At 37.9% G+C, this 21,849-nt stretch overlaps 1 protein-coding gene across 1 annotated transcript; it reads left to right on the top strand.

Moving 5' to 3' along the window:
- Positions 1-4,535: 4,535 nt before the first annotated feature.
- Positions 4,536-5,678, top strand: TAS2R38 (taste 2 receptor member 38). Its single transcript, XM_054495651.1, has one exon. The coding sequence runs from the start codon at positions 4,620-4,622 to the stop codon at positions 5,619-5,621; it is 1,002 nt and encodes a 333-aa protein (XP_054351626.1). The 5' UTR covers positions 4,536-4,619; the 3' UTR covers positions 5,622-5,678.
- The last annotated feature ends 16,171 nt before the right edge of the window (positions 5,679-21,849 follow it).

Genomic DNA, 21,849 nt, shown 5'->3' with positions numbered 1-21,849 from the left:
TTACTAATCAAACTAATTCTTCTGTCAAGCTAACAAAGACCAATTTTTAAAAATCAATCCAAAGAGTGTAATTCCAATCTCCAAAAATAAATGGCAGCAAAAGTCTAAACACAAATTTATATAGGTTAAGAATTTTTAACATCTGTTTAGTTGCAAAATCCAGGGACTAAGATTTTTTTTATTACATCTGATAGAGATGTAATCACTGACTTATATCACTACTAATAACAAATAAGGAGCTTTTGTGTTCCTACCACTGCTCTTACTGGCATTGCAGTTGACTTTACTGTTTTTTAGCTTCCTGAGTAAACCATTTTTCAAAAAATAGCCAATAGCTAAGGACTATCTGCAAAGGCGATTACTTAGATAATCCCAAACACTGTGTACATAAGTCATATGGAGGGGGAGTATCAATGAAGGTTTGTGTTACCTTTCTCTGAAAGAGCCCTTGATTACTGAAAAAATTAAGATTGGATCTGGTGTTCCAAGAAATAACATAAAGAACTTTATTTTTAATAAAAGGTTATAATCTTGATATAAATGGCTCTGCTGTACAGTTATATATCTCTGCTTGTGCAGTGGAGCAAGTTTCTACCTAGACTTTTTAGGGAGGCAAACATCTTTTCTAAACACCTTTAGTGCAACACTGCCACCTGGTGTGGTGAAGACAAGGAGAAAATTAGCTTAAGTTGAAAGTGCAGAACTCTGTGTTTGACACTCTGTAAGCATGAATGACCCAAATGAAGTGGTCACAAACACAATTAATTAAATACAACTGCTACATCATGATGCACAAATAAGGACTATATAAATATCTGCATATGAACAGTTCAGAATAAAACAAAAGTGAACATCTTTAGTAATCACTGACTTATGTCACTACTAATAATAAATAAGGAGCTTTAGTCAAAACATAAAAAATACAAAGAGAAAGTATCTAAAAACACCAATGGGGCAGCACCAATAACTCTTAAAGGATTTATCAGGGGAAATTCAGCGAGATATCGGGCAAAATTCTCCCCCGATATTTCACGTAGGTTCTTTTCTATTTTCCCTAAGCGTCAGCCGGTTTGAGAAATAAAGGGGCAGAGTACAAAAGAGAGAAATGTTAAAGCTGGGCGTCCGGGGGGAGACATCACATGTCGGTAGGTTCCATGATGCCCCACAAGCCGCAAAACCAGCAAGTTTTTATTAGGGATTTTCAAAAGGGGAGGGAGTGTACGAATAGGGTGTGGGTGACAGAGATCACATACTTCACAAGGTAATAGAATATCACAAGGGTATTGATTAGGGAAGTGATAAGTGTCCATGGAATCTTCACAATTTATGTTTAGAGATTGCAGTAAAGACAGGCATAAGAAATTATTAAAGTATTAATTTGGGGAACTAATAAATGTCCATGAAATCTTCACAATCCACGTTCTTCTGCCATGGCTTCAGCCGGTCCCTCCGTTTGAGGTCCCTGACTTCCCACAACAAGGATTAAAGGAGTATTTTAAATGAATATGCAAAAAAGGCTGGGTGAGGAACATCAAGAGCAACACATTAGAACAGTGGTAATAATAACTAACATTTATTGATTGGGCCATCATATGCCAGTCACAATTCCATGCACATCACGTGTGTTAAGTAATCCTTGCAACCCTCTTAGGTGTGTGTTATTTTGATCATCTCCATTTCATCTGAGATGAATGAAAGAGTTCAGTCACTTGTCAAGATCACACAGTGAGTAAGCAGGAGAGCCAGACCTTAATTCAAAGTGGCCTGGATCCAGAGCCCACACTCTCAACACAAGCCTTTGCCTCTAAGCTGGGAAAACACTTAGAGAAAGTGGAATGCCCAAAGTGCAGCTGTGTATAAAGAGTACGTTGAGGGGGCCGGCAAAGCACTAGGCAGAGCAAGCTCCACTTCTTAGAGAAGATGTTATCACACAACAGATAGCAAGTGAAGGCAGAGCCACTCAACAGCTCCTCTCCTTCCATCTTCACTCGTTCCCCAATACGAGTGAATGAGACATGAAGAGCAATCATAAAAGAACTGGAAAAGTCACAGCATTTGTAAGAGTGGGAAAGAAGCACAAGAGTGGGAGGAAATGTTGGAAAATAACAACCAGTCTCTAAATAATCAGTTCTCCAATTTCCACTGAGTAACTAGCCTGAATTTTTCCAAAGCTTATAGATGTGACCATGAAATCCATCCACTTCCTTTAGAAATCAAGGAGAATTAGAAATATTGGAAGGCCAGAGTTCAACAAATATTTGAAAATGTTTAAAAGGAGAAAAAGCTAGACTTCAGAAATTATACACATGTATGTTAGAATATAATTCCTGGAACATTAAAAATGTAATACAACATTATGTTATAAATATAACATGTGGGGATGCTATAGACTACTAAATGTTTCATTTACGAAAATTTCATTCATTCAAAAACATGTGTTAAGTAATAAATACCCTCATGAAGCTTACATTTTTAATGGGGGGTGGTGGGTATAGGCAACAAATAATTGAATCTATGCAGAAATATAAAACAGGTTAAGTATTACAGTATGCACCTAATATAGGGCAAGGGATACAATTCATAGGGAAAGTCTCTCTAATAAGATGACTTTTGAGAGGAGATCTTTTAAAAAGAAAGTGGGACACGGGAAGACGTAGAGGAAAAATAATTCAGGGAATGAAAAGTGCAAGTTCAATGGTTCTGTGGTAGGAGGGTGCTTGGTGAATTCACAGAACAGGAACAAGGTCCATGAGGCTGGTGTGGAAACAGAGACAAAGACAACATCTGAGCAGGAACAGAGGCTCTGATTATGTGGGACCTGTAGGCCACTGTAGGAACTTAGCTTTTATAGTGTTAAATCAAGTTTAGCCTAAAGCTACCTTACCACATATTTTAAGTCCGGCCTAAAGGTTTCTCTGTACATTGTGAACTATAACATAAACGGAGTTATAAACAGACCATAGCCTACGCTTGTGCCAATCACCAAGTTTTGGCCAGTCAGTGGTGGCCAACTATTCAAACTGTGCTCAAATATGGCAAATGCCAAGCTGTAATCAATCCTGCTGTTTCTGTACCTTACTTCCGTTTTCTGTACATCACTTGCCTTTTTCTGTCCCTGAATCTTCCACCATGTGGCTGTGCTGGAGTCTCTGTACCTACTCTGTCGCTGAAGGCTGCCCAATTCATGAATTGTTCTTTGCTCAATTAAACTCTGTTAAACTCAATTTGGATAAGGTGTTTCTTTTAACAATAGTGAGGGAGTTTAGAGGCCCTGAAAGGTTTAAACAGGGGAATGACAGGCTCTAAGTTAGATCTTATCAAGATTGCTACTGTTGCTTTGTGGAAAATAGAGTAAGGGAGTTGGGAAGCAGAGAGAGCAGTTAAAAGTCTCCTGTAATAATCCAAGCCAGCACTGTTCACAATAGCTAAGACTTGGAAGCAACCCAAATGTGCATCGGTGATAGACTGGATAAAGAAAATGTGGCATATATACACCATGGAATACTATGCAGCCATAAAAAAGGATAAGTTCATGTCCTTTGCAGGAACATGGGTGAAGCTGGAAACCATCACACTCAGCAAACTAAAGAACAGAAAACCAAACACCACATGTTCTCACTCATAAGTGGCAGTTGAACAATGAGAACACATGGACGCAGGGAGGGGAACATCAAACATCAGGGCCTGTCAGGGGATTGGGGGCAAGGGGAGGGAGAGCATTAGGAGAAATACCTAATGTAGATAACGGGTTGATGGGTGCAGCAAACCACCATGGCACGTGTATGCCTATGTAACAAACCTGCATGTTCTGCACATGTATCCCAGAACTTAAAGTATACTAATTAAAAAAATAAAAATAATAATAATCTGAACCAGCTATGCCCCCCTTTCCTCTCCCTTCATGACAGAGTGCTAGTCCTGTTCGTGTTAATATTCTCCTTGCCAAGCACAGTGCCTGGCATAATAATGATGATTGCATGAAACCTTTGGCAATAGCAAATAAAACTGCAGTCATACACTGACACATAGAAAGGAACCATGCGTTTGTCTATATTAAAAACACAGTCTGTGATAACAGTCATTACTTCACAGATGAGAGAAGGAATGCAAATGAAAAGAGACTCTATTTCAAACCTTAAATCACCAAGAATATCTGCTTTGCCTGCTGCAGGTTTCCTCAAAACCCATAAGCAAATCCTGTTCTCTTCTCCACCCCCACAGGTCCAGATGGGCATGCAAAACTGGATTTGGGAAATTGAGGCCCTGTTTTGTTTGCATCCCTGATACTGTGCTATGGCCTTCTGGGAAGGCGGTTGTACAGGAACACCTGGATTTATTAATCTTGCATCACCCAAGAGGTAGAACCATCAGTCTTCCACCCTATAAGCTCTTATATGTATCCAAGAGACGTTCTAGAGAAACAACATCCCTCTAAGTTTCCTGCCAGAACTTTTTATGTGCTCGCTTTGGGATAGATCTAGGCAAAGAGCTGGATGCTTTGTGAAGGAAAGGTTCTGGCTTGGAACGTACATTTACCTTTCTGCACTGGGTGGCAACTAGGTCTTTAGATTAGCCAACTAGAGAAGAGAAGTAGAGTAGCCAATTAGAGAAGTGACATCATGTTGACTCTAACTCACATCTGCGCTGTGTCCTATGAAGTCAGGAGTACATTTCTGTTCATTTCAGTCCTGGAGTTTGCAGTGGGGTTTCTGACCAATGCCTTCATTTTCTTGGTGAATTTTTGGGACGTAGTGAAGAGGCAGCCACTGAGCAACAGTGATTGTGTGCTGCTGTGTCTCAGCATCAGCCGGCTTTTCCTGCATGGACTGCTGTTCCTGAGTGCTATCCAGCTTACCCACTTCCAGAAGTTGAGTGAACCACTGAACCACAGCTACCAAGCCATCATCATGCTATGGATAATTGCAAACCAAGCCAACCTCTGGCTTGCTGCCTGCCTCAGCCTGCTTTACTGCTCCAAGCTCATCCGTTTCTCTCACACCTTCCTGATCTGCTTGGCAAGCTGGGTCTCCAGGAAGATCTCCCAGATGCTCCTGGGTATTATTCTTTGCTCCTGCATCTGCACTGTCCTCTGTGTTTGGTGCTTTTTTAGCAGACCTCACTTCACAGTCACAACTTTTCTATTCATGAATAACAATACAAGGCTCAACTGGCAGATTAAAGATCTCAACTTATTTTATTCCTTTCTCTTCTGCTATCTGTGGTCTGTGCCTCCTTTCCTATTGTTTCTGGTTTCTTCTGGGATGCTGACTGTCTCCCTGGGAAGGCACATGAGGACAATGAAGGTCTATACCAGAGATTCTCGTGACCCCAGCCTGGAGGCCCACATTAAAGCCCTCAAGTCTCTTGTCTCCTTTTTCTGCTTCTTTGTGATATCATCCTGTGCTGCCTTCATCTCAGTGCCCCTACTGATTCTGTGGCGCAACAAAATAGGAGTGATGGTTTGTGTTGGGATAATGGCAGCTTGTCCCTCTGGGCATGCAGGTGTCCTGATCTCAGGCAATGCCACGTTGAGGAGAGCTGTGACAACCATTCTGCTCTGGGCTCAGAGCAGCATGAAGGTAAAAGCCGACCACAAGGCAGATTCCCGGACACTGTGCTGAGAACGGACATGAAATGAGCTCTTCATTAATACGCCTGTGAGTCTTCATGAATATGCCTCTGATTCTTCAGGAATACAACTCTGATTCCTCACAAAGCCTTCTGATTTCTTCTATAAAATACAATTGAAAGTCTCTCCACTTTGTATCAATGAACTCACTTATAGATGAATAAAATAATTATGCACTATACATGGCTTAGGCAAGAATATTGTTGTTGGTGCCCTAGGTTTCTTTTGATAAAATGAACAAAATAATTACAGATTTGGTGTAAATCCTTTATAGACTATAGCTTATTATTGGTATAAATCAAACCATGAGAAATCATCTCTTCTGAAATAATATCTAAATCCCAAGATAATATGTTTGGCTTTTAACATGACTGCTAAACCTCTTTCTCAGAACTGGTGCTAGCATCATTTTTGGAAATATTCACTACTACAATAAGTATATAATCCTCTTCAAACTCCACAATTTTCATGGAAACAAAGACAAACTTGGAAAGATAACCGTCATAATTTCAGCTTCAAGAGGTACCACATAACTTCAAGAGGCACAAGAGGATAGGGGTCGTTTTGTCTGAAAATACACTGATCCAGAAATGCACTTTGACCTACTTTATAAGGATGGAAGAGAAGCAGATATTTGCTCAGTAGGTGACCTGGATGCCAGTAGGTGCCTTGTGTGGGCTTTCTGGCTATGCCCAATTTGCCTTGAAGATGGTGCTTTGCCTGGTACCAAGTATTGGTCTCTCTAGTTGGGGACCCTACCAAAATCGCCTAGCTGAAAGGTATATTTGTAGAGATCTGACATTCTCCGTATTCCTGCACAGGAACCCAGCCAGGAAGGCTTTCCTCAAATCAGGTACTGAAAGACTCAGGAGAAAACAAGGTATACCAGACATTTAAATCTTGATAGGCTTCACAGTTCACAGGCTTCACAGTTGTAGCAGCTCACCACCAAGGCTCTTAGTTCTGCCAGCTGTGGGGCCAGAGAACTGTTTCCTCCTCTCAGGCACTTGGTCTTAATAGATCCAAATCTTCACCTCAGTTTTCCTCCAAAAATTAGCCATTTCTTCACCTCCAGTGGCTACAAAATTTGCAACTTCATCTGGCTTCCTTTCTTTGGTGGACACTGAAGTTGTCCCAGGATTCCCTCAAAGACCTAGGTCCTCGCTCTTGGCTGCACATTGAAATTATCTAAGGGGCTTTTTAAAAATCGCAATGTCCAGGCCAAATACGACCAATAAAATCAAATCTCTTGAGACAAAATGAGGCTTCTTTTTCTTTAATGCTCCTCAGGTGATTTCAGGGTGCAGCCAATGTTGAGATCCACTCTTCTAGATGCCCTGTTGGTGTAGAGGTGGAGCATTTTTTCATATGTTTATTTGTATGGCTTTATTTTTAACATTATGTTTCTGAGATTCACCCATAATATTATATGAGTCACTGCTTGCTTACCTACTCACTATTGCTGAACATTTTGCATTGCCTACAGTGTGGGGCTACTATGAATAAAGTTTCTATACACATTCTTGAGTCTATTTCTTTGTAGGCATAGGTTCATTTCTCAGGTAAATACCTAGGGGTGAAATTACTGTGTTAAAAAATTTACATTCATTTAACTTTATAAAAACTGTTAAAAAGTTTTCCAAAGTGATTCTAACATTTTATGCTCCCCTCAATAATGTAGGAGAGCTGTTCCACATTCTCACCAACATTTGGTGTTGTCAGTCTTTTTGATTTTGGCCATTCTAGTGGGGATGAAATGGTATCTCATTGTGGTTTCCATTTGCATTTGTCTTCTAACTCATGATATGGAGAACAATTTTGTGTGCTTCTTGGCTATTTGTATTTTTTCTATTATAAAGTAACTGTTGCCCATTTTAATATTATGTTTTTATTATTGATTTATAAGAGTTTATTGATTTGTAGCATTTGTGTATGTGTGATAATATACATATATGTATTCTTATCCAACTCCTATATATACACAACTGTTTTATATTAGGTTGTCTTTTTATAATTGATTTGTAGAAATTTATTGATTTGTGTGTGTGTGTATATACATACATATATGTATATATGTATGTGAAAATATATATATATAACATATACACTCTGGATACAACTCCTTTGTCTGATATATGCATTGTGAATATTTTGACCCAGGCTATGGTTTTCCTTTTTATTTTTTAATAGTGTGCTGATAAGCAGAAATGACTTTTAATAAAATCTAATGTCATTTTTTTTCTACAATGCTTGTGCTTTTTGTGTATGCTATAAAAAATATCTGCCTGCCTCTGACATGAAAAAAACAGTTTGTATGATTTTCTCTAGAATTTTCATAGTTTTTACTTTGATGTTTGGGACTATATTTGATCTTGAATTAATTTTTGTGTGTAGTATTAAGTAGGGCTGAACTTTACTGTTTTTATATGTCTGTCTAAGTATTCCAATATCATTCATTGAAGATTTTTATTTTCTAATTCACTGGAACTCTTGTTGAAAATCATACGACTATATATGCATGAATCTTTTTCTGGTTTCTATATTGCATTCCAGTGATCTATTTGTCCAGGCTTTAATCAATACCTCACTTTTTGATTATGGTAGATTACTAACAAGTTTTAAAATATTCAAAAATATTCCATCTGAAAATCTATAAACATATCTCTTTATTTTCTGTCTTTATCTCAACAATGTTTTGTAATTTTTAGTGTAAAGGTCTTTTGGTAAAATTATTCTTATGTATTTAATATTTAATAATGTTGTTGTATATAGAGTTGTTTACATTTTTATTTGCTACCAGCATATAAAAATACAATTGATTTTTGTATGTTAACTATTATCTTACAACTATACCAAATTAATATATTGGTTCTAGTAGCTGTTTGAAGATTCTTTGAAATTTTATACTTATGTCATCAGCAAATAAAGACAATTTTATTTCTTCTTTCTCCATATGTATGACCTTTATTTATTTTTTTTAAAATTTATTTCACTGGCTAGGATCTCCAGTGTAGTGCTGATTAGATTTAATGTGAGTACACATTCTGGCCTTATTCCTGTTTTTAGGAAGAAAATATTCACTATTTCATCACTGGGTATAAAGTTAACTGTAGGTCATTTTTAGATTCCCTTTATCAGATGTAAAAAGCCCATTTTAATTCCTACTTTGCTAACAATTTTTACCATTAATGAGTATTGAATTTTATTTTAAAATTTTGTATTTATTGAGATTATTCTACAGTTTTTCTTCTCCATTTCGTTAACATGGTAAATTACACTGATTAATCTTTGGATGTTAAATAAACTCTGCATTCCTGGTATAAGCCTCACTTAGTCATAGTGTATTATTCTCTTTATATGTTGCACTACTTTATTTGCTAATATATTGTCAAGGATCTTTGTATATATGTTTATGTGGAATACCAACCTCTATTTTTCTTTTTTTTTTAATTACATATCTTTGTCAAGATTTGGTTACAAGGTTATTCTGGCCTAATGAAACAAGTTAGAAAACATTTCCTCCACCTTTATTTTCTTAAAACTTTGTGTAAGATTGGTATTATTTCTTCTCTAAATATTTGATATGATTCACGAGAGAAACCATTTGGACCTGAAGTTTTTTATTCATGAATGTTTGCTTTTTTTAAAATAATTACAACCTATTTAATAGATATAGTACTATTAAGATTTTCTATTTCTTCTTGTGTCTATTTTGGTTTCACTTTTTAAGGAGTTTGTCCATTTTATCTAAGTTTTCAACTTTTTGCCATAAATTTGATCAGAATGTCCCTTTATTAACATTTTAATGTCTGTAGTATCTGGTTTTCTATTCCCTCATTCTCAGTTTTGATTACTTTGTTGTCTCTTTTTATTTATTGTTCTAGCTAGTGATTCATCAACTTGTTGATGTTTACAAGCAATCATCATTTGGTTTCATCTGATTTTCTCCACTTTTATTTTCTCCTATTTATATTTTATTATTTATTATTTCTTTTCTTCTTTATTTGGTTTAATTTCTCTTCCTGTTTTAGCTTCTTAAGGCAAAGAATTTGATCAATAATTTAACATTTTTTTGTTCTAATATAAACATTTAAGCTTTAAGTTTCCTGCTCAACACTTCTTTGCTGCATCACACAAATTTTGATATGTTGCATTTTCATTTTTATTCAATTTGAACTTTTATCTAATTATACTTTATATTTGTGCTTTAACCAATGTTTTTTGTAGAATTGCACTGTTTAATTTCCAAGAATTTGGGACTTCACTAGATATCTTATTGATACTAATTTCTAATTTAATTCCATTGCCATCAGAAAACATATTCTGTAATATTTCAATCTTTTGAAATTTATCAAAATTTCAATAATTTGAAATTACTTTATGGCCCAGCGTATTGTCTATCTTTGTGAATAAGTCATGTGTATTTGAAAAGGATATGCTGTTGTTGAATGTAGTGCCCCATAACTACCAATTAGGTCAAGGTGCTTGATAGTGTTATTTAGATCTTCTACATTCTTACTGACTTTTTGCCTCATTTTAATCTCAAATAATGAGAAAGAAGTGTAAAAATCTTTTGCCACAATTATGGATGTGTCTGCTTCTCTCTGTAGTCCTGTCAGTGTTTGCTTCATCCTTTTTGAAGCTTTGATATTAAATCTTACATGATTATAATCGTTATGTGTATTTGATGAATTCACCCTTTATAATTTTAGAATTATAAAATAATTTAAAATTACCTTTATCTCTCATAATACTTTATATCTTATAATACTTGCCTTGAAGTTCACTTTGATATTAAAATAGTCACTCTAGCTTTCATATGCTTTTCATCTTCTTGGTGTGTTAGGTCGTTCTTGCATTGCTATAAACAAATATCTGAGGCTGGGTAATTTATAAGAAAAGAGGTTTAATTGGCTCATGGTTCTGCAAGCTGTACAGGAAGCACAGCAACAGCATCTGCTTCTGGTGAGACCTCAGGAAGTTTACAGTCATCATGGAAAGTGAAGGGGGAGCAGACATCTCACATGGCAAGATCCGGAGCAAGAGAGAGAGGGGAGGGGAGATGCGCTACACTTTTAAACATCCAGATCTCATGAGAATTCACTCACTATCGTAAGGAAAGCACAAAGCCACAAGAGATCTGCCCTCATAGTTTAAACACATTTCACCAGGCCCCACCTCCAACATTAAGGATTACATTTCAACATGAGATTTAGAGAGAACAACATCCAAACTATATCACTTGGTTAATTTTTGTATCCTATTACTTTCAAATATCTCTTTACTTTTCAAATACGTCTGTTAAGACAAAGGCACTGGACCAATATATTCAAAGTGCCAAAAACAATACTGTCAACCATCCTATATTCAATAAACCGTCCTTCAAATGTGAAGAAGAAATTGAGACATTTTCAGACAAAGAAAATCTGATAGAGTTCATTACCACCAGATCTGCTCTGCAAAAAATGCTTAAGGGAGCCCTGCAAGGTGAAACAAAAGAACATTAGATAGGAATTCAAAGCTGTATGAAAAAAAAAGACCTTAATAAAGCTACATGGGCAGTTAATAAAAGCTAGTGTAAGTTAGTAACAACAGTTTGTGACTCCACTTTTTGTTCTCTACATGATTAAAGGGACTAATACACTTAAAAAATTATGAGTCTAAAAGCTAGTATTATTGTAACTTTAGTTTGTAACTCCACATTTTGTTTTGTACGTAGTTTAAAAAGACTAATTTAGACTGGGCACGGTAGCTCATTTTTGAGAGCCTGTAATGCTAGCACTTTGGGAGGCCAAGGCAGGTGGATCACTTGAGGTCAGGAGTTGGAGACCAGCCTGGCCAACATGGTGAAATCCTGTCTCTACTAAAAATACAAAAATTAGCTGGGCGTTGTGGCATGCGCCTGTAATCCCAGCTACTAGGGAGGCTGAGGCAGAAGAATTGCTTGAACCTGGGAGGCGGAGGCTGCAGTGAGCCAAGATGGCACCACTGAACTCCAGCCTGGGTGACAGAGCGAGATTCCATCAAAAAAAAAAAAAAGGCTAATTTATGTAAAGACTTATTAGCTTAGAAAAGGGAAGGGGAAGGGATGGAGCAACGTGGCTGAATAGAAGCCTATACCCCTCCCCATGCCTTGGCAACAGACACATGGCATAGAGTGTCTGTGTGCTTGAAGGAGGGCACAGCAGGTGTGAGGCTTTGCATTGACTCCGTGCTGCCCTGTCACAGCAGAAAGCAGAACCAGGTGAAATTCAGCTGACATCTGTCCATGGAGGGGGCATTTGAATTGGCCCTAGCCAGAAGAGAATTGCGTATCCCAGAGGCCAGAACTTCTGGCCAGCCTTGCCACTGCAAGACAGAGTGCTCTAGGGCTCTAAGTAAGCTTGAGGGGCAGATTGGGCCACAGGGACTGCAATTTCTGGTCAAATCTTAGTGCTAGGCTAGGCTCAGAGCCAGTGGACTTGAGGGGCACATGACCTGTGTCAGAGTGGCTAAGAGAGTGTTTGTGCCACCCTGCCCACACACCCCAGAAGCAGCCACACATTGTGGAGAAATCAATTTCTTTGGGAGAGGGAGAGTGCAGTGATTGAGGGACTTTACATTGAACTTGGTGCTCCCCTGTCAAAGTGGAGATCTGACAGGATGCATCACCTACTGACTAAAGAGACCCCAGGCCCTGAATAACCAACAGTAATATCCAGGTAATATGCTGCAGTTTGGGCTCTGAGACATGTTGGCTTCAGGTGTGATCCAGCACATATTCAGCTGTGGCGGTTATGGTGAAAGACTCCTTCTGTTTGAGAAAAGCAGGAGGAAAAGTAAATGGGGCTTTGTCTTCCACCTTAGGTCCCAATTTAGCCACAGTAGGTTAGAGCACCAAGCAGCATCTTGGGGTCCCTGAATCCAGGCCTAGGCTCTTGGTCAGTATTTCTGAGCCTGTCCTGGGCTGGAGGGAAATCCGCTACCTTGAAGAATGAGTTCTAGGCCTGGCAGCATTCATCACAAGCTGACTGAAGAGCTCTTAATGTTTAAGTGAACATCAGTGGAGGTCTGGCAGAACTCCCTGTGGAACCGTGGTGATGGTGGCCACAAGACAGGCTCCTCTGCCTGGGGAAAGGGCAGAGAAGAATGGGAAGAACTTTGTCTTGTGGTTTGAGTGCCAGCTTAGCTTCAGTAGAATGGGATACCAGGTAAATTTCTAAGGTTTTTTACTTTAATCCCTGGCTCCCAGATATCATCTGTGGACCCACCCAGGGCCTGGGGTAACTCACCACTCTGAAGGGGGGAACACCAACCTCTAGGGGGTATTTAGACCTGAAAAGATTCTGTATTGGGCCCTTGAGCCCACTGCTTGGGACTGCTCCCGCACTGTGGAATATACTTTCATTTTCAATAAATCTTTGCTTTTGTTGCTTCATTCAAAAGAAAAGGGCGGTGGATGGGGGGGGGTGCTAAAGGACTTGAATGGACATTTCTGCAAAGAAGACACACAAACGGCCAATAAACACATGAAAAGATGTTCGACATCATTAATCACTGGGAAAATGAAAATCAAAATTATAATGATTAAAACTCTCAGCAAAATCAGCATAGAAGGGACTACCTTAAGGTAATAAAAGCCATCTATGACAAACCCACAGCCAACATTATACTAAAAGGGGAAAAGTTGAAAGGATTTCCCCTGAGAACTGTAACAAGACAAGGATGCGCACTTTCACCACTTCTATTCAACATGGTATTGGAAGTTCAAGCCAGAGCAATCAGAAAAGAGAACAAAATAAGGGGCATCCAAATTGGCAAAGAAGAAGTCAAACTGTCACTGTTTGCTGATGATATGATCGCATACCTAGAAAACCCTGAAGACTTATCCAAAAAGCTCCCAGAACTGGTAAATGAATTCAGAAAAGTTTCAGGATGCAAAATTAATGTACATAAATCAGTTGCTCTGCTATGTATTAACAGTGACCAAGCTTAAAATCAAATCATGAACTCAAACCTTTTCACAATAGCTACAAAAAAAAAAAACCTGAGGAATATACCTACATATCTAACCAAGGATGTGAAAGACCTCTACAAGGAAAACTACAAAACACTGCTGAAAGAAATCATAGATGACACAAACAAATGGAAACACATCTCATGCTCATGGATGGGTAGAATCAATATTGTGAAAATGACCATACTGCCAAAGCAATCTACAAATTCAATGCAATTCCCACCAAAATGCTACCACCATTCTTCACAGAACTAGAAAAAACAATGGAGTCCACATAGCCAAAGCAAGACTAAGCAAAAATAACAAATCTGGAGGAATCACATTACACAACTTCAACTATACTATAAGGCCATAGTCACCAAAACAGCATGGTACTGGTAGAAAAATAGGCACATAGGCCAATGGAACAGAATAGAGATCCCAGAAATAAAGCCAAATACAAAAAACTGATCTTTGACAAAGTGAATAAAAACATGAAGTGAGGAAATGACATCAACAAATGGTGCTGGGATAATTGGCTAGCCACATGTAGAAGAATGAAACTGGATCCTCCTCTCTCGTCTCATACAAAAACCAACTCAAGATGGATCAGACTTAAGTCTAAGACCTGAAACCATAAAGACTCTAGAAGATATTAATAACATCAGAAAAAAATCCTTCTAGACATTGGCTTAAGCAAAGACTTTCCATACCATGGAAAACAGTATGGCAGTTCCCCAAAGAGTTAAAAATAAAATTACCATATAATCCAGTAATTCCACTTCCGTGTATATACCCAAAAGAATTGAAAGCAGGATCTCAAAAAGATTATTTGTACACCTGTGTTTATAGTAGCATTATTAACAATAACTAAAATTTGGAAGCAACCAAAGTGTCCATCAACAATGAATGGATAAGAAAAATGTGGTCTATTCATATAATGGAATTTTATTCAGCCTTAAAAAGGAAAGACTCTGCATTATGCTAAAACATGGTTAAACCTTGAGAACATTACACTAAGTGCAACAAGTCAGTCACAAAAAGAAATATTATATGATTCCACTTATATGAGATACTAGGGTAGTTAAAATCATGGAGGCAGAAAATAGAATGGTGGCTGCCAGGTGCCTGAGCAAGGGGGGAATTAGAAGTTATTGTTTAATAGGTATAGAGTTTTGGTTTAATAAGATGAAAAGAATCATAGAGATGCACAATGATGATGGTTGCATATTATGAATGTATTTAACACCACTGAGTTGTACACTTAAAAGTGGTTAAGTTGGTAAATTTTGTTTTTCGTATTTTACCACAATAGAAAAAAATGAAGAACTAGTATTTTACAAAAAGAAAAGTAAAACAAGTAGACCAGCACATTGGAGAAAGCACAGCTCATAGTGACCTGTGTTTACTTTGCATTTTGACCTTAGAAACCATGTCACTCCAGACAGGCCCACATCACTCTGGGCTACAAAGAGTCAATCCCCCTTGAAAATAAAAGTGTCAGCTATTGCGGTATCTGGCCAGCAGCCTGCAATGCAACGGGGCTCTCTCTTTGTTCCCAGGTGGACCGGCAGGTTGAGAAATAATAGACACACACAAGATAGTGAAAGCTGGGTCCAGGGGGGTCACTGCCTTCTGGTCCCGCGGTGCCAACAATGCACTGGATATACCAGCATTTGTTATTAAGTTTAGTGAGAGCGGGGGTAGGTTAGTGAGAGATTTAGGGTCATTTGATTATAAGGTGAGATGGTCACATGGGGATGAAGTAATTCTTTAACATAACATTTGTATGTAGAAGTACAGTACATTTGTTTGTAGAAGTACAGTATATAGAGATAAGAATTTACAATATAGTGTGTGTGTCAGTAATTTCTAACAGAGCCTTAAAACAGAAACACAATCTTTCCATAACCTATGATTAGCAAGATATTAATCAGCAGTAACAATTGCAACAAAAGCTGGTTACAAACAATCCATGGAAACAGGACATGAAGCTAGACAACTGGTTAGATCAGAAATTCTCAGAAGGGAGTATGCCTTAACCCTAAAAAGGCCTAGAAGAGCCATGGCAAGATGAGGGCGTTTATAGCCCTATCTAATCCATATGGACAGGCGCCCCCCCATGCATCCATTTATAGGCTCTCCACAAGGGTCGCATTCCATTCCCAGAGCTATGAACATCTGCTTTTCTGGGATAGGAATCTTGGTGATGTGAAACCTCCCTGACTGCACGTCCATTCATAGGCTCTCTGCATGGGGAAGCACATCACGCGCTGTTGGCTCGTTCTGGCAGTCCAACCTGGCATTGTCTTTACACAATCCTGCATGCAATTTTGTATTTACAATAATCAGGAGCATTTCATCTTTTATTCCATAGCAATGGTTTCAGCAGGTCTCCCTACAGTCAGCCATCTCAGAAAATTTAAAAAAATGTTTGTTAAGGGAAGAACATTGTTGGATATTATTTTTATCCAGTCTTTTAATTGCTGCCCTTTGATTATAGCTCATTTACATTCAAGGTAATTTCGATATGGATGGATTTAGGTGTACAATGTTGGTATTTTGTCTTTTATGTGTTCCATCTCTTTTTGTTTTCTGTTCCTTCTTTCCTGACTTCTTTTAGAAAAAAAATTTTTTTAATCTTCTATTGCGCTTTAGATATACCTATTTTTATAAAAGTTTGGTGGTTGCTCTAAGGATTACAGAATCAATTCTTATCCTGTGATAACTACTCAGAGTTAATATTATATACAATTATCTTGCAAAAGTATGGTTTCATTGGCTACCAATCTTCATCCTTTGTGCCCTTTTTGTCATATATTTTACATACACATCTATTGTAAATCCCACAATGCAATGTAATCATTTTTGCTTTTTGATTGAAAAATAAAAATTGTATATATTTATCATATAGAACATGTTGTTTTGAAATAGGCACATGTTGTGGAATGGCTAAATCGAGCTAATTAACATAAGCATTACCTCACATACATACCATATTTTTGTGGTGAAAACACTTAAAACCTATTCTGTTAGCAATTTTCAGTAATATAATACATGGTTATTAACTACAGTCATGATGTTGTACAGTACTTCTATGAGTTCAACTTTTTTGGATTCCACATTGGATTTTTTCTTGAAATTGTTACATTTTCAAGAAACTAAGAGAAGAGAAAATAACAGTTGTTTATATTTGCCCACATGCTAGCCATTTCTAGTACCCTGCATTTAGGCTTGAAGGGTGATGCAGAGTAATAAAATGTGGTCTGTTTAGCATAGAACCTTCAATTTAGTTGAGGGTTACACAAAAACATATAGGAAACATTTAAATAGCAATAAGAGGCTGCATCTAATTAGGTGTCAAAATTATTGGTATAAACAAACTGTGTAACCAGGCTTTGGATCGGAATGTAAGTGAATGTCATAGACAAAGGTTTAGAGGTGGGAATGAGCATAGCAAGTTCTCTATAGCAGGTAGAGGTCATATTATGGAGCTAAGCTCAAGAGCTGGGGCTTTTTCATGTTAGCGGTTATAACAGAATCTTAAGTAAGGAAGTGACACGATCACAGCAGTTATTTTATGTGCAGGATTTATTTGACGAGGAGGAGGCAGAGGATTTGAACTGTCTATACTTCAGTTACAATAAAAGGAAATTTGGTCTGGGATGAGGTGGTAGGAATAATGAAGAAGGAATAGACTGAGAGACCTTTGGAAAAACATCATCAACTAGTGTCTTAATATGGTGGTTGATAGGGAAGGAAGAATCAGGGAGGATTTCATTGTGGGATTCTAATATGATGTAATCACTTAAGAAAAATTAAAGAAGTTGAGACAGGAAGTTGGTTTGAATTTGGAAGAAATAGTAAAACTTGGAGTGTATTACAACTGGGTAGACATCATGTTTTCCACTTAGAAAACACCAGCAGACCTTTGAAAATGAAGAAGTGAAACTCAGATTAGAGGTTGGAACTAGAAATAGACTTGTAGTCATCAAAAGAGAGGCTACCCTGAAAAATAAAAGATTTGATCTGGGTTATAAAGGTAGAAGGAAGATGTTGGGAAGATTAGAGGCTGTAAAATTCTGGGGGGAGCAAGTGGGCAAGAGGTAGTGAGGATGGTTGGAAAAGGCCTTTTTTTTTTTTTCTGCCTTCTCAGTCCCTCCTTTCTTCAGAGAACAACCACCTCCACCTAGAGGCAACTGCTCCTCCTCGTGCTGTCGCCAAGAGTTCTCCATGATCCTGCCCTTTACCATATTTGATAGATCCACTGCAAGCCCATCAAAGTCTGTTTTTGGGAATTTTCTAACTTGATCAAAGAAAACATTGGTAAGACATGAAATCCAGCAGTTTCTCATAGCTATATTCTCTACCATATAGCCTATTACAGGCAGAAATGAACAGACACAAGAAGTGAATATGGCTAAAACCTGCTTTTATTCAGTTCCTGATGTTCCAGAGGCCCAGCTATATCCTTGCCCTGTTTTGGTTTCATTGTACAACCTTTTATCATATTCCATGAACCAATACATACCACTTTTGCCTAAATCTGTTTGAATTGAATTTCTGGCCCTTGTAACCAAAAGATTTATGCTGCGCTGAGTGGTACAAAATCACTCATGAGCAGCCACATAGAGAAGTCCATGAGCAGCCACGTAGAGAAGGGATAAACACATAAGTTAGTTGTGGACCAGGAAAAAAAAGCATCATTCTTAGAATGGCCTGGCTCAGACTCAATGGGAAATTTAAATAGAAGATTAAATTTCAGTACCAAAAAAAAAAAAAAGATGAACTGTCAGAGAAGATCTAAAGAATGGGTTATTGCTAGAGCCTCTTACGTAGTTTGTTTTATTCTACTTGATCCACTTTGTTTGCAAGGTATATTTAACTTGATAGGTTTATGATTAAATTTAAATAAAGGTTGATTTATTTAATGGTGCTACTCACTTAAATACTGCCTGAGCAGGTGTTGTGCTTCTAAATAAGGTTGGGAGATGAAATGATGACACAGGCATTAACCCCAAGCTTTTCTGTGCAAAAAAAGGCCCTAAATATACACAACTATTTAATCGTTTGTAATTATATTGGGAGAATGCTCCAAGTCCCTCTCATTACAGGTCATCTCTTCTCCTAATCATTCAGCAAATATGCTGTGTGCACTTGAGGGTCATCCATGCCCGTAGTAGAAGTAGGGGAAACTGAAGAATTGGTGAAGACAAAGTATATGGCCTTCCCTGTTTTGCTGAGGACTAGCATCTCCCTAGTTGCAGACACAGTTCAGGTCCTCGGGCATCGCCTAGTTGGAGGAGAGAGGTAGTGGAGCCCTTCATATGTGGAAGTATGAACACAGATATCCATAGCCTGAGGGAAACATGAGAAACCTAATCAGCCATCTATGAACTTTAAGGATTTCCAGAGTTAGCCCCAGACATTCCAACCTCAGATTAATTATGGAAATAATTAGTAAGAGCCTGGGGAAGGTGATATTTGAGTGCCTTTCGACTTGTTTAAACACCTGATGGAATTAAGTAATTGATTTTAACACATGGTTTAGTTTGCTATAAACCTGGGGATTCCTACTGCACTATTTTGTGTCTTTTATTTTCCATTTAGATCTTTGAGAAACGAGTTTGAGTATTATGAACAGAGGTTTTTCCACTACTTTTTGCTTCTAGGATATGAACTTTCAGAGAGACTCCAATTGAAAGAGTGTAGTCAGTTGCTTAGCCTGCAGCTTCTGGAGTCATAATGGCTGATAACTGCAAATCTCAGCTCCAACACGGACCAAATTAGAAACATCAAAATACGTATTAATAGATAAATAGATAAACACATTGTGATATATTCATGCAATGGTGTGCTACACAGCAGTGCAACTGAACATGGATGACCTCACAAACATATTGTTGAATGAAGAAAGTTTTAGGGCAATTTATATACTAGGATACCATTATTGCAGTTCTTAAATATCTACAAAACACCACCACATATTATACAGGGTTCCATAAGTGTGTGAGAAAACAAGAAGAAATGTGTGAGAATTATAAACACCTCATTCAGGAACGTGGTTACTGCTGATGAAAGAGTAGTATAAAAAGAGATTCCATTATTTTGTAATGGTTCAGCACTTAGGTTAGGAGATAAGTGTTTATTATTATTATATTATCATTTATACTTTTATGTATACCTGAAATATTATGGGTTTATATATATATATATATATATATATATATATTTTTTTTTTTGAGATGGAGTTTTTTGCTCTTTCCCCCGGGTTGGAGTGCAGTGGTGCGATCTCAGCTCACTGCAAGCGATTTTCCTGCCTCAGCCTCCTCAGTAGCTGGGATTACAGGCGCCTGCCACCATGCCTGGCTAATTTTTGTATTTTTAGGTGAAACAAGGTTTCACCATGTTGGCCAGGCTGGTCTCGAACTCCTGACCTTGTGATCCACCCACCTTGGCCTCCCAAAGTGTTGGGATTACAGGCGTGAGCCACCACATCCGGCCCTGTAAAATATTTTTTAAAGATTACATCATAGATTTGGCTCTATTTTTGTTAACATTACACACTATGTAAGCACTTTAAATATTTCTCTGATAGGACATCCTCATTCCATGAGGCCAGGCTGGTCTCAAACTCCTGACCTTAAGTGATCCATCTGCCTCAGCCTCCCTCCCAAAGTGTGGGATTACAGGCATGAGCGGCCGTGTCCACCCCAGTTTGAATTTAATATATTTTCTCCAGTATTATGCATGTTTGTGTTATGTGCTTCATTCAGTAAAATAAAGTTTTACAGTTCTGACAGATGTTTTTCTTATCCCTGGTTGACTTCACACATTGTACTAATTTTCAGGTCCTTATAGGTATTTGAGTTTATAAACCATTGGTTTATAGGCCACAACACTATAAAAACAGATAAACAGATCTTGCTTTGGCAGAATTATATGCACTATCCATCACCAAACAAAATAATGAAACTTTAGCTTGATGCACCTTCATAATAGTCAGTTCACCATTTATACCAATTCACCATTTATACCAATTCACCATTTATGGCTTGGCTGTGTCCCCACCCAAATCTCACCTTGAATTGTAATAATCCCCACGTCTCAAGGGTGGGGCCGGGTGGAGATAATTGAATCATAGAGCAGTTTTCCCCCTACTGTTCTGATGGTAGTAAGTCTCATGAGATCTGATGGTTTTATAAATGAGAGTTCCCCTACACAATCTCTTTTGCCTGCCACCATGTAAGCCACGCTTTTGCTTCTCCTTTGCCTTCGGCCATGATTGTGAGGCTTCCCTAGCCATGTGGAACTGTGAAACTGATTCCATTAAACATCTTTCCTTTATAAATTACCCAGTCTCGGGTATGTGGGTATTTTTTTGTTTGTTTGTTTGTTGTTGTTTTGAGGGAGTTTTGCCTTGCTCTGTCACCCAGGCTGGAGTACAATGGCATGATCTCTGCTCACTGCCACCTCTGCCTTCTGGGTTCAAGCGATTCCCCTGCCTCAGCCTCCCGAGTAGCTGGGATTACAGATGCCTGCCACCACGTCCAGCTAATTTTTGTATTTTTAGTAGAGACAGGGTTTCACCATGTTGGTCAGGCTGGTCTCAAACTCCTGACCTCAGGTGATCCACCTGCCTTGGCCTCCCAAAGTGCTAGGATTACAGGCATGAGCCACTGTGCCCAGCCAGGTATGTTTTTATTAGCAGCATGAGAACAGACTACTATGACCACCCCCAGCCACAATCACAAAATTTGTAAGTCTTACCTTTATAATTGTGTATCTGTGTAATTCAAAATATTTCCTAAGTTCAAAGACTATTGATCCTCAAAAGTGATTTCAAATTTAATCTTATCACAGAAATTGCTGCTTTCAAATGATATTTTCTGGCAGCTTATGCTTTACAATTCTTCCAAAATCATAGGGCCATCTTTTAGCTAGGGCACTTCAAAACTTCTATTTCTCAAGTCAATTTTGTTAGGTTCTATTTATATAGCTATTTATCTATTTTTTATAAGTTTTAAATTGTAATGGCTTAAATTTGTGGCATTCTCTTATTATCATATTTCACAGAATCTCAGATAACATAAATCGTAAGATGCACCATAATTATATATATCACTAAGAAAAAAAATTAAAATCTGCCTATTAAAATACTGCACAGTGCCTTCTTATCATTGACTAAGATATATCCCGAATTCAGAGATGGTATTAAAAACAATGTGCAAAGTCAATGAAATGT

Source organism: Pongo pygmaeus, chromosome 6 (assembly GCF_028885625.2).
Source record: "Pongo pygmaeus isolate AG05252 chromosome 6, NHGRI_mPonPyg2-v2.0_pri, whole genome shotgun sequence".
Taxonomy (NCBI): domain Eukaryota; kingdom Metazoa; phylum Chordata; class Mammalia; order Primates; family Hominidae; genus Pongo; species Pongo pygmaeus.
This window is presented reverse-complemented; position numbering and strand designations above follow the sequence as displayed.